General features: G+C 36.5%; 2 protein-coding genes across 5 annotated transcripts in view; both read right to left on the bottom strand.

The window, feature by feature from the left end:
* Positions 1–13954, bottom strand: part of LOC107716318 (regulating synaptic membrane exocytosis protein 1-like) — a 79702-nt gene that overhangs the window by 47921 nt on the left and 17827 nt on the right. Inside the window, exons 2-4 of one of the 4 annotated variants that reach the window (XM_016522695.1) lie at positions 5948–5990; positions 5531–5704; positions 1824–1838 (exon numbers count right to left, since the gene is read on the bottom strand). The gene's annotated coding sequence lies outside the window, so the exon portion shown is untranslated. Of the gene's footprint in view, positions 1–1823; positions 1842–5530; positions 5705–5773; positions 5870–5947; positions 5991–13954 lie in introns of those variants that run through there. The other 3 variants (XM_016522694.1, XM_016522696.1, XM_016522693.1) reach the window with 3 other exon arrangements.
* LOC107716277 (regulating synaptic membrane exocytosis protein 1-like) overlaps positions 7345–13954 on the bottom strand; it is a 26813-nt gene continuing 20203 nt past the window's right edge. Inside the window, exon 3 of the mRNA XM_016522654.1 lies at positions 7345–7417. Within this exon, the coding sequence (XP_016378140.1) occupies positions 7345–7417 (73 nt within the window). The remainder of the gene's footprint in view (positions 7418–13954) is intronic.

Below are 13954 nucleotides of genomic sequence, written 5' to 3' on the forward strand. Positions count from 1 at the left end.
ATGTGCTTGGAAAAAATATGATCAGAATATCAACTTGCATAATAATTATGCATGCACTGTATTTTTCCTCTTCTGCTGTCGAGGTAATGCAAGGAATGTTGTGATTGGTTGTCAAGGCAGGCCAATCAGAATTTAGCAGCCTCGTCTCTGATTGGCTGGAATTATGGCATATTGTAACGCTGGGTTGTGTTGAGCAAGCGAGCTGTTGGCATTTAGAGAGCACTGAGGGCGGGCATCAAGGGAACAAGCTAGTGAAACGTTGCACGCGCAAAAGAGAAGGTCTGCACACATCCAAAAACTTATTTTAAATGCAAAATTGATTTTCGTGCGCTCGAAATACTTTCTTCTTTGCGAGACAAACATTTTCTCCACAAAACTCAGTTTGCGCGTGTGCAAAACGCACTTTTGCGCGCTCAAAATATGATCTTTCGCGCGCAGAATTGTGGCAGAGATGTAATCCCATAAACATCGGGCCTTCTCTAAATAAAGCAGATTGATGAGGTCTATGAACACAATGCCTCCCATGGTACAACCAGCCATTTGTGTGTATGTGCATTTCATTGTCACATTACTCGTCTCTGTAGACCTGAACTCAAGTCCAAATCCCCACTGGATTTGTGTCTCGTATTTTCACTACATAAAGTCCAACGTGAGGCCTGAACAAAGGGCGTTTAAAAAAGACATTTTCAAGTCATTCTCACCAGGGTTATTAAAGAGAACTAAAACTAAAACCATCAAAAATTATTTACTTGAAATAGACATTAACTGAAAAAAATATTATGAAAAAATTATTTCAGTTTGCCAAGGCAACATTCTCAATTTAATTGAGTTTAACTGTATGTATGTATTAAAATAACTAAAACTGATATAAAAAATAATAAAAACCATACAGACAAAACTACAAAAATATGCAGAAATGACTAAAACATGAACTTCATCATCTGAATGATGGAACCACTGATGCCAATAAAGAACCTTAATTTTTAAGGGTGATACTAAAATAACACTGGTTCTCATCGAAAGACATGGGTCGAAAGACAATGTCCATATCAATGAAACATCCACAAGCCAGATGCAAAGGAAGAGGAGAAAGATCAATATTAATCATTTGACAGTGTCGCTTTGAGGAGATGGGCAGTGGAATGACACATCTCTGGTGTTTTCCAGTATAGTACCAAAATTCTGGTGTTAAAACTTAAACAGCGCCAAAGCCCAGCCTGGCTGACCATAGTCTAAAATTGATTTTTGGAAAAGAAAGAAAGAACAAAAGACAGAGAGACGAGTGTACTGCCTAGGGAAAATAATCTGACTTCAAAAACAGCAGCACTCAAAGAAACGCTTGGCTAAAGAAGAAAACACAGATATTACCAAGAGGCCTGATAATCAGTGGGATAATGAGCACTGAATTGCATTTACAGGGATCTTTTTGCAGCACTGAAATGTACGGCACTGTTCTGATTAACGAATGCAGCTCCATGGGAGAAGACACAGTACATGTACATATTAACAGTATAGCAGGCCAAGCAAGACATGCATTCATTGAACACATTCTCTGGCCCTGATTTAAATAAAGGGTGTAAATTTGCTTGCGGAATCTGATATACTGCAACATGCTACATGGGTGTAGTGTGGATGATTAACTAACAAGAACTGTATGCATAGGTCAGACATGTCCATATTTAAAGTAAAACTCAAAAGAACATTGAAGAAGTATTGAAGAGCTTGTATATGTGAATGAGGGGAGTGAGGGGAGTGAGGGAAAGAACACTTTTAGATCAGCATTCACACTGCACAGTGACATAAAGAGAATAGAAAATGCTAACCACTTTGTCCTCCTTCTTCTCCAGCGCCACAGAGAGAAACAGGATGGTGGGTGGTGGAGAAGAACAAGAGAGAAGTATGAAATGACAATCAGATATGAAAACAAAAAACATTTAGATGCATACTAGAATAATAAACACAAAAACAGCTTTACACTTACACATTAGCAGCATCAAAAGGTGTCAAAATACAAACTGCATTTTCCAGTTGCAAAACAAAAATGTCTTGGAATGTTTTACATTATATATTGTGGATTTATTCACTTTTTCCTTGCTATTATTTCAGGACAGATCATGAACTGTGTGGTAGTGTAAATTTGCAGGTATGTTGCCACCCACAGGGCAAACCTGAGAGGTGCAGGTTGCACTAATATTTACTCTAAGATTTCCCATGAAAAATTCCCAGTGGAAATAAAGGTAGTGCATGGGTCACTGAAAACGACATGACATTCCGTGTAGTAGGTCCTACTGCTTCAGATCCACCATAGTAAGAATACTCATAGACACTACTGCTACTGTATAACTACAAAACACCTGCACACTGATAAACAAATCCACACTAAAGGCAGGTGTAAAAACTGTACCATTTTTCATTCCTTAATATAATTAAATATTCATACAGTGAACATGAACATGAGGTCATTTTGATAGAATGTTCACAATATAGCTAAATGTCTCTTCCTGTCTCTCTGTATGGAATCTTCATTAAATGGCAGCCCAACACCTAGGCAGCCAGTTAATGAAGTTAATGACGAATCCATCACACTGCAGGACAAGTAATTTTGAACACTTATCCATTGGAGGCTCAGCATACATATCAACTGGGATGGAGGAAGAGGATTATTTAAGTTCAAATTTCATGCAAATTAGGGGTAAAAAAAAACATAATTTTGCAGCCAACTGTCGTGTTTAATTGCGGTTTCAATTGTGGCTAGTTTGTGGCTGGGAGTTTATTACATTTCTTTAAAAAATACTTTGGGTATTTGGAAATAAACTTAGCATTATTCTCACCAAGGCTATATGTGACCCTGGACCACAAAACCAGTCATAAGGGTCAATAAATAAGCTTTCCATTGATGTATGGTTTGTTATGATAGGACAATATTTGGCCGAGATACAACTATTTGAAAATCTGTAATCTGAGGGTGCAAAAAAATCAAAATATTGAGAAAATCGCCTTTAAATTTGTCCAAATGAAGTTCTTAGCAATGCATATTACTAATCAAAAATTAAGTTTTGATATATTTACAGTAGGAAATTTACAAAATATCTTCATGGAACATGATCTTTACTTAATGTCCTAATGATTTTTGGCATTAAAAAAAATCAATAATTTTGACCCATACAATGTATTTTTGGCTATTGCTACAAATGTACCCCAGCGACTTAAGATTGGTTTTGTGCTCCAGGGTCACATATTTATTTCATCAAAAATAAAGTAAAATTAGTAATATTGTGGAATATTATTACAAATGAAAATAACAGTTTTCTGTTTAAATATATTTAAAAATGTATTCCTGTGATGACAAAGTCTCACAAGATCCTTCAGAAATCATTCTTATATTCTGATTTGGTGCTCATTAAACATTTCTTATTATTGTCAATGTTGAAAACAGTTGTGCTGCTTAATATTTTTGTGGAAACCATGATACATTTTTTCAGGATTCTTTGATGAACAGAAAATTCAAAAGAGCGGCATTTATTTGAATTTCTTTTCATAACAATGTAAAAGGTTTTACTGTCACTGATGAATTTAATGCATACTTGCTGAATAAAAGTATGAATTTCTTTATTAAAATTTTTTAAAAGTATTTAAAAATCTTAGTGATCCCAAACTTGTGAACAGTAGTGTGTAATGACTTTACTGACTGTGTATTGACTGTGCAATCCAGGACTGCCAGTGCCAACGATTTTCGTAACAGGTTTATTTAACTTTTTTGAGTCTATTCACTCTGGACCCGCTCAGGCTACTCATAGCAATGGAGCTATTAAGTGTATTTCATCGCTTTTAGCTACCGTTTCCAGTCCACCAGATTAAGTAGGTGTAGCTCTCTATGTTTAACCTACAGGCATCTAGCGACTCCATTATCAAGACTGCTCAGTAATAGCACACGCCAAAGGGCTCAGTGAAACAACATGCGCTCATTTCAGCGAAACTAACCTCAGGGCAGCACCCATCCGCTACCAACGGAGACTTCACTTCCATGGCATCACATATGGGATTTCTGCTACCTCCTCAGACACAGACAAGAGCACCTGAACACCTTTCCACACTCAACACTGGGCCTATCTGAGCTTTCTCACATCCACTAAACCAAAGTTAAACCTCACGAAGTGCCAAATGTAAGTAAAAATCAGATTTGGGAGTTACATCAGGAGTTACATTTCAATACAAAAGCAACAAACAGACCCTAGCTGACACAAATTAAATGATCTCCTCAGTAGAAAATGCACTTATTAGTAATATGTAATGTAATGAAATTAAATTCTGGCTGATACCAATAAGCAGATAATTGTTTTAAGCCAATAACCAATAAATTGTAGATACATAAGAATTCTACATTATTTTGTCTAAATAAATGAAAAATTAAACACTTCTATAATTAACTATAATTAAGCATTTTAATGTTCCAACTAAATTTAGGTATCACAACATTATAATGTGCAATTAAAAATATGGTCAATTCAGTATAATGGACAGAAAAGTTGCCCAATTTACCCGAGGTCACACTAGATATTTATTTTGACATTTGCTAAAGACTTTATTTAACAGTTTTATTAAATTATTCAAATTAATAATTTTTCAAGATTATGCGAGCATTTGGATGACGACAGAAGTAATTTAAATGAAAAATAGGGGAAATGAGCATGTACAATTAAATATTCAATTTCGAAAACTACCAATAAACTATAACATTTCTAATATTGATAACCGATATTGTGTATACCTAATTTAAAAAATAAATAAATAACATTAATATTATTTATAAGTCACTGTATGGCTAAAAATTATATATCATTAATTTTTCATACGCAAAATAATAAATACTTTTTATTAATTTATTTAAAAAAAAGAAATACAAAAAAAAATGCCTGGTAGGAAATATTGACCACCAATAAAATTTCTCAATTCCCTTTTTCAACTTCACTTGTGTTTGTGTAGACAATAGTTACGCCACAAATGGCCAGGCTTCATTGTGTAGCTATAAAAAATTTACATATTTACTGCAAATGTCCAGATGGATACATCCATAACTAAATCAATTATTAATTACATTTAGCCTTATCTCCACCTCACTGACCTCACTCCCTACTCTACTACCTCTGTCGGTGAGCTAATGCTCTCCTGTTGAGTCCCTACACTTCACTCATTATGAGTGAACACTAATTAGCGCTCCGGACTCAGTGGAAGGAATAGAAAGCGAAGGTAAATATCACACTCCAGGAGGTGGGCCACCATTTCAGGTGCTTCCCTTTGCGTGGTACGGCTGCCCCCGTGGAGACTCAGTGCTGACTTGGGCATCCCAGCATGGGTGTGCGGCGACCCCCCAGTGACCAGCAGCAGCATCTCCTCTGACTAATGCCCAATTAACCTTTCTCTCATCCACCCAGTGCTCTTCTCTCCCTGCTCCTGCTTAAGTGTGTGCAGATGCAGGTCGAGGAAGCATGCAAAACAGTCTGGCCACTCACACGATGTAGGTGGTACTCACGTTATTGGAACACAGAGAGACCCTTCCCCCGCACCGGGCACAGAACTTAGTCTGGCAGTAGGAGCACAGGTTTCCGCAGCCATCAGCAAACTTGGTCTTGTGGCAGATGCCACAGGTGGGGGCATCATCCTTGTGTTGGCCCTGCTGCCTCTGTTGGGGGGGCTCCGGCCCAATGTGTGCAGATGCAGGTCGAGGAAGCATGAAAAACAGTCTGGCCACTCACACGATGTAGGTGGTACTCACGTTATTGGAACACAGAGAGACCCTTCCCCCGCACCGGGCACAGAACTTAGTCTGGCAGTAGGAGCACAGGTTTCCGCAGCCATCAGCAAACTTGGTCTTGTGGCGGATGCCACAGGTGGGGGCATCATCCTTGTGTTGGCCCTGCTGCCTCTGTTGGGGGGGCTCCGGCCCAATTCGCCTCACCTGCTCCTTGTAGTTGGCAAACTGCTGGTGCAACCTGGGAGGAGAGAAGAGATGGAGAAAAAGAAAGGGGACATGAAAAACTCAAGTTCTAGTAGCCAATGTAACATTTTTACCAAAGTAAATTTAACATTTCAACCCAATAATTCTTCAATTTTAACATGTTACCAGCAAATGTATCATTTTAACCCAATAATAATAGTAATAATACTCCCTCAAATTAATAATTTTTCTTTTTAAAGTAAATTTCACAGTTTTTACCCAATAACCCTCAACTTTTACCAGCAAATTTAACTTTTTAACCTAATAATCCCTCAATTTTAACATTTAACACACAAATTTTATGAGCACATTTAACATTTTTATGTAACAACCCCACGTTTGACATTTTACCAGCAAATGTAACATATCTGAAATTGAAACTTGATACCCTGATAACCTAATTTGACTTTTTTTTCCTAATAATGCCCTATATTTATTCAGATTGTCAATATGTTTTTTCTGATTGTTAAACTCTTATATTTGTCCCACAACTCAACATTTGGTTACATTGCTGGTAATGTTAAAACTGACCAATTTCCACAGTAAGTTCAATGGTTGATCTTTTTTCTCCGAAATTCACTTTACAGAACAGAACCAAACACACACACATACATATATGTATGTATGTATGTATTTGTATATATATATATATATATATATATATACAGCCCTGACTGACCATGTCCACATGGCGAAATACCAACTCCAACTTTAAGGTATGTGTTTACTAGAAGTGTATGTAGTAAGCGCTTAGTTCTTCTGAAGCTAATGAAGTAATTGAAGACAATATCATGATATTTCAAAAGATAGAGATACAAAAAAGTATGGTGAAACATCTATACCATTTCACAAACTGCATGTATATGGAAAATAAACCACCAAAACCACATTTGCTTTTTCCCACTCCAGCTCTCTCTCTCAATCTTTCTTTCAGTCTAATGTTCTTTCCACCATGTAGGGTCATCTCAGACATTCACACGAATGATGCTTAAAGACTGCATGAATGCCTTCCAAAAGAGTTAATCCAAACAAAACAGTGACTAATAAACAAAATTAAGATCTTTCTTCACTGACATGACACGCATACAACACATATCCAGCATTTTCCCTGTCTAAACAGCACTGAGGTCTCAAGCATGAATCTATCCAGAGCTTTACTTACGCTAAAGGGGTCTTCCTCACAGACTCCTCCGCCATGACGATATCATATGACGTATATTAAAATAAGGAACCTACATAGAGAGTTAAAATAATATGCTACCTACGGAATGTAATGAATGCGCATCCATCCATGCAGAGCGTGCTCCAGAGAAAGACAACGAGATGATCTGAACACCTGCCCCCCAGTTCTAACCCCGGTCTCCCTCCCCCTGTGCACCCCTACCACTCTCCTGTTCCTCAACTCCATCACCAGTGAACAACCTGTGGGTCAAAGATAAACATAAAGGGCAAGCTCCAACACAGGAGCAACAAGGTGACTGCAAGATGTTCCAATTAGAAAACTAAATCAGTTGCTTTTTCGCAGCCAGTGAGACTCAAGAGTTCAATACAATGTAATACAAGACATTTATTAGAGGGGCAGTTTGAATTTGGGAATACAGAATGAAACAGCAAATGCCAACGTTGTGCATAACTTTTTTTGTATTAAAAGAAGAAATATACAATTACATAATATACAAAAAGTGCAAGAACAAAGAACTATGTATCTAAAAATTTACAAATATGTCAAATTAATACAGCTATCATTTAAGGTTGTAATATTCACCTTAACTGAGATACTGTCAGATATTTTTAATTTATTTGAATAATATTAGATTAATATTTTATCTGGTTTAGATAGATTATCATTTAAGAATGCAATTTGTCTCAGATGCCTCTCCTAAAATATTAATCCCTCCATCCATTTATCTCAAGGGATATTTTTTAATGGCATGATCAAAAAACAAACAAAAAAAAAAACAATAGATACAAAAAATTGACAAATAATAGGTGTCTAACAATATTTCAATAAAAACTATATACAATTACTCAATTTCATGTGCCTAAACTAGAAAAAATAAAGAGAGACACAACATTTGACAAGAAATGTTTGAATTTATACTGAAACTTCTGATTTTTGATTATAGACTAATGGCAAAAAGCACAGTTTGATACAACATTGAGGTCTCTTCTGAAGCTCTAAAATTTCTCATTGCTGGTTAGAGAAACAAATGAGATATTAAAGAGGTTTTTTTTTGTCATTTTTCTTTGCTAAAGGTACAGTATAACTGGAAAAAGCTATTATAATTCCGAAAGGCTTGAAACAGGATGCAAATTGCAATCATAGGATGCAAAAGCAGGATTGGAGGATTGCACTCTTCTCATCTCAATATTAAGATGCAACATTCACCTTTCAAACTTTCAGAACACAATGACCTGTAGTTACAGTAGCTATAATGAACAATGGAGCACAAAGTCAACGCTGAGATGAAATTGACCAGCACTAGACGACAAAAACCATTCAGCACTTTATGAAAAACATGAGAAACAGAGACAAACATTGAGCTTGGCACTGTAAAAGAACATATGAAATTGCTTTGTGCTCTGAGCACGCACTAGACGACAAAAACCATTCAGCACTTTATGAAAAACATGAGAAACAGAGACAAACATTGAGTTTGGCACTGTAAAAGAACATATGAAATTGCTTTGTGCTCTGAGCAGGAAATGATATTCAGGAAAGCAGCCCAGGCTTGCCATAATTAAGACAGCACATAAAACAAAGACCCATAAGTGAAGCACAAGGTTATACGAAAGTGAAGCACAGCTTTACTTTGCTAGCACAAACCCCTCTTCCCCATCACAAATCATTTGCTTCTTTCTCTCTCTCTCTTCCTCTCATCCAGGAATAGAAGTAAACCTTGTGTGAAATGCAAATCAGGCACAGAGTCTGCAAGAAACGGTGAGCAATTCACACAGGTCTCCGGCATTAGCATAGAACTTGGTGTAATTAAGGTATGAGGAAGCTCTAATTAACGTGGTAAAGTGTGGGGACACGGAGGAGAGCCGGCGTGGAGATGCGTGAGGTGGGACGTGTTTTTATGCCGTTCTCCCCTACTTCATGACAGCTGGTCTCAGTGGCTGCTGATGTCATCGGGTGAGCACATGGAAACGTCCATGATTAAACAGCTGTCAGCAGTCGCTCGTACTAACACACACCATGACAGGAGCCACAACTGTAACTCATTGGCTGTGCGCAGCGTTCCTGTGGAGGCTTTGGTGGGGCCTACACGCTGGCCCATTTATCATGTCCGCTAGGCCCCACGGCTCCCTACATGGGCATAAATCCACCCTATCTGTGCCAGGATGTTGTATGAAAGGACAGATGAGGGACAGAGATGTAGTGAAAGTACTGCTTAGGTTGAGTCAGTGTAAATTCAACATCATTCACAGCGAATGCCGGGACAAACGTGCGTTTATGAGGGTACAGTGCAAGTTGGCAGCCTGTGATGGAGCCATAAATGAAGCTCACAGACACTAGCAGCTCCATTCATCCTCTAACACAAGAGGACAAATCTGAACACCACTCACAGGACATTTGTGCTGTGTTCAACAGGAAAAACAGCTTGAATACACTAAATAAACATGTCAATAAAGAAGTTGACATTTTATATATACAGTCATGGTCAAAAGGTTTGGCAGTGACATACATTTTATGTTTTGCATGTTTGCTGCTTAAGCTGTTGTGGTGTTCATTCACATTGTTTCTAGATTATTGTGTAGAGTGATCAGATGCATTTTAAATAATTGCTAAAAGCTTCATTAGCCAAAAAATGAACTTTTCACAAAAAAACTAATTTCACTGTTTTTTTTTTATCCTGACACAAAATGACCAGCTAACATTAATTGACTAATCATATCAGCAGCACATGAGAAAGTGTGAATGAGTACTAGTCAGGTGAAATCACTATCATACTAGAGCAGACTGATTGCAATAAAAGGAGGAAAGAAGCGCTTCCAGTCATTGTGTTCTTTTTAGTAATGGTTACCTCCAAAGAAACACGTGCAGCCATCGTCGCTTTGCATCAAAATGGCCTCACATGCAAGGAAATTGCTACAAAGAATCTTGCACCTGAAAGAACCATTGCACCTGAAAGATCAGAGGGAGAGAGGTTCGACTGCAGTGAAGAAGTCTTCAGGACGTCCCAGAGTGTCCAGCAAGCGCCAGGACCATCTCCTCCTGAGGAGTCAGCTACGGAATCGTGTCATCAGCAGTGCAGAGCTTGCTCAGGAATAGCAGCAGGTTGGTGTGAGGATCGCCATCAGTCAGGATTTGGCCCAGAACCTAATATCCAGCATGCCAGAGCAAATTGCATTGATAATGAAGAACAAGGGTCAACACTGTGAATATTGACTCATATATTTTGCCAATAAAACCCTTTAAAACTTATGATATGCTTATCATTGTTTTTCAGTATACCATAGAAACATGTGGGAAAATAATCTACAAATACTGAAGCAGCAAACTTTGCAAAACACAAAATTTGTCACTGCCAAAACTTTTGGCCATGACATACTGTACACTACCGTTCATTTGTTTTTTTGTTTTTTTTAGTTTTTGAAAGAAGTCTCTTATGCTTACCAAGGCTGCATTTATTTGATCAAAAATACAGTAAAAACAGTAATATTGTAAATATTTCAATTTAACTATTTTCTATTTATATATATTTTATTTTAAAAAGCTGCATTTTCAGCATCATTACTCCAGTCTTCAGTGTCACATGATCCTTCAGAAATCATTCTAATATGCTGATTTGATGCTCAAGAAACATCTCTTATCAATTTGTAAACAAGTTGTCCTGCTTAATATTTTTGTGGAAACCTTTAAGAAATCTTTTACAGATATTTGTAAAGCTTCTATAAACATTTTCATAAATAATTATATATAATGTAATATTTTATATATTGAATAATATATATTATTCAATATATTAAATATTACATTTATATAAAAGTAGGCAATAAAAAATATCTTTATTTTATCAATAATAAGTATATAAATAAATATCTTTATTTTATCAAAAATCTAATAGGTAATCAGTAAACACAGTAAACTTGTAATATTTTGAGAAGATAAATAGTTAAGCTGTCGACAAACATCCACTATTATCTATAGCATGAAAGACAAGGAAACCCCAAAGTAGAAAAATTGTTTCTCCTCCTCTTAAAGGGGTCATATGATGCAATTTCATTTTTTCCTTTCTCTTTGGAGTGTTACAAGCTCTTGGTGCATAAAGAAGATCTGTAAAGTTGCAAAGACTAAAGTTTCAAATCCAAAGAGATATTCAGAAGGCGGGGCATAGAGGAGAAACAATAATGTACAGTATGTGGAAAATAATGTGTTTTTTTAACTTTAAACCGCATAAACACATTTCATTACACCAAATACACAAAATAATGTTCTTTTTAGCAGCATCATATGACCCCTTTAACATTTTCTTGAATAACAAACAGGCAAACTGACATACCTTAAAGTACCTATGAGAAAGAAATGGTCTCATTACACTTGATAAAAATGGGCTAAATTTAGCCTCTTAAACGAACGCAGCACTTTCACTCAATTGGTTCCATGAATTTAAAGGCGTCTTACAATATGGCAGCCGCTCATGTTTTGCATTAAACAGCTGTTTAACTGCATTTTTTGAAAGGCTTTTGCTTATAAATCCAGCAAAGGGTGACTTCTACTTCTCACAAGGGCACCAAAGCCACTGAGGCCAAACTGGAATGATTTATCCCATCACCTGGAGATCAATGTTTGAAAGTAAGCGGAAATCCATCAAAGTACACCATGTGAAAGCATCAGGAACATAGTGAGAAAATCACTCCCTTCCAATTTAGAAATTAAGCCCCCCTTCCAGATAGAAGCAGCACCATGCATGATTGATTTCTGCAGACAGACACCTTAAAATAAATGGGTTCAAATGAACTGAATTATTTGGGCTTTTGATTTTGCTGTGCTTATTACCACTTGGAAAAACAGTCACCAAATTGGAAATGCTTCTGTTGGGCCCAGTGAGGGCTTAAAAATGAAAAAAATCCATTGAGAGAGTAGAAAAAAACCAATTTTACTCAATTTCTTAAATGTCAATAATTTATAAGGTTTGGTCAAGCTTATGGATGCACTAATATTGAAATTCTGGGTGATACAAAAATCTTTTTTTATATTATGGCTGACAACCAATAAATGCCCAGTATAAAAATTCAATAACATTTGTCTAAATTCAATAAAAAATAAAACACTAAATCAAATATTTTAAAGGCTAAATGTGGATTTAAGCAACCTAACCTAACCTATCCTAACCCTAACCCTAACCCACAAAAACATTATAATGTACAATATATTATTAGTGTTTTTAAAGTTTAACTTTAAATAAGCATTACACAATGACAAATGTAACCTAAATGTAAAAATAGAGAAAATTAGCATGTACAATTAAACATCCAATATACAATGTATCAATAGATAAAAATAAATTAAATATCATCTGATAACCAAACTGCTATTTATATATTGTGCATCCCAAGTCAAGGAACATTTGCCAGTGAGGGACAGTAACCAAAAGACTAAAAATCATTCACCTTATTGATTGTCTTGTTGGTTATACAAGAATGTGCACATTATTGACAAAGTTTTAAACAAAATGCATAATCTTAAAAAAAAATCAACCATTTTTTTTTAGCTAAAAGTAATTCCTACAAATTATTATTTAGCACTGACTTCCTCCTCACAGTTTGTTACCACTCTGTCTCATACTGCTTAAATATCCGGTTTTGACTATTCTCCAGACAACGCTGTGGATGGTTGTTGGCTCTGGCTCTTCAGGACTGGCTCTAGTACAGTTTGCCATTATTTCTACTCAGTCAGTCACTGAGGCTGAGGATGGGGGTTGCCATCCTCTGAGTGGCACCATATGGTACCATGAGCAGTGCCATGGCTGAGTCCTGCCTCCACCGGAACTTCCCCACTGTGGAGAGTGTTGACAGTGCTGCCCCCTGCTAACCCCACAGACCAGCCATGTGGCAAGGCTACTGTGCCGTTTCCCTCCCACATTCCCCCTCTCAGCACTTTCAACACCAATTGTGTCTTCTTCTTTTTTCGTTTCACACACTTGCAACAGTGCTTTCTGAAAATGACCTGATTTTAACTAGTTTTTCTCTCTTAAGTGCTCCAGCTAAACACACACACACACAAGCATATACGAGTAAGACCTCTCCTGTTCTCACTCACACTCGGCTTTGAATACTTGACTGTGCTGTTCTTGAACCATTTTGCATCTTACTCTTTCATGTTTAGATTTTGTTTACTCTTAATCTTTCATGTTTAGATTTAGTCATGGCATTCAAAAAACGCGGCGCTCAAGTAAAAAATTCCACTGTCGCGTTTTTCGAATGCCATGTCATGCTCAAGACACTGCAAAAGATACGAGCACAAAGGTAGTGCAGTGGAGTGGAAAAGCACGTAAAAAAAACTCTTAACGTGGCTTAATGTTATCAAGCAACAACCAGGAAAAATCTATTTTCTCTTACATTTCACGTGTCATACTCATAAACACTATACTACTAAGAAAACGGCACCGTAATCATACTGGATATTTTTACACTTAACATGGCTTATGCATTGAGACATATTAAAAAGATCAAACTCTGCAGAAGAGCCAAGAATATGAATGCAACACACAAAGTTTTACGTTAAGCATTTACCTCCCACTGTAAAAGTGGTAAAGTGCAATTGTTATGTTAAAGAGCTATTTCTACCTGTTCTTTTGCCGTCACATTCATAGACTAAATATTTATTCCTGCAGGGATTTCTAAAAAGCAATACAGAAATCACTACACACATTATATAGCCTATATAATGTTATTCAATAATAACATTATATAGGCTCTATATATATATATATATATATATATATATATATA

This window comes from Sinocyclocheilus rhinocerous, unplaced genomic scaffold, assembly GCF_001515625.1.
Source record: "Sinocyclocheilus rhinocerous isolate Xijiao unplaced genomic scaffold, SAMN03320098_v1.1 scaffold869, whole genome shotgun sequence".
NCBI classification, from domain to species: domain Eukaryota; kingdom Metazoa; phylum Chordata; class Actinopteri; order Cypriniformes; family Cyprinidae; genus Sinocyclocheilus; species Sinocyclocheilus rhinocerous.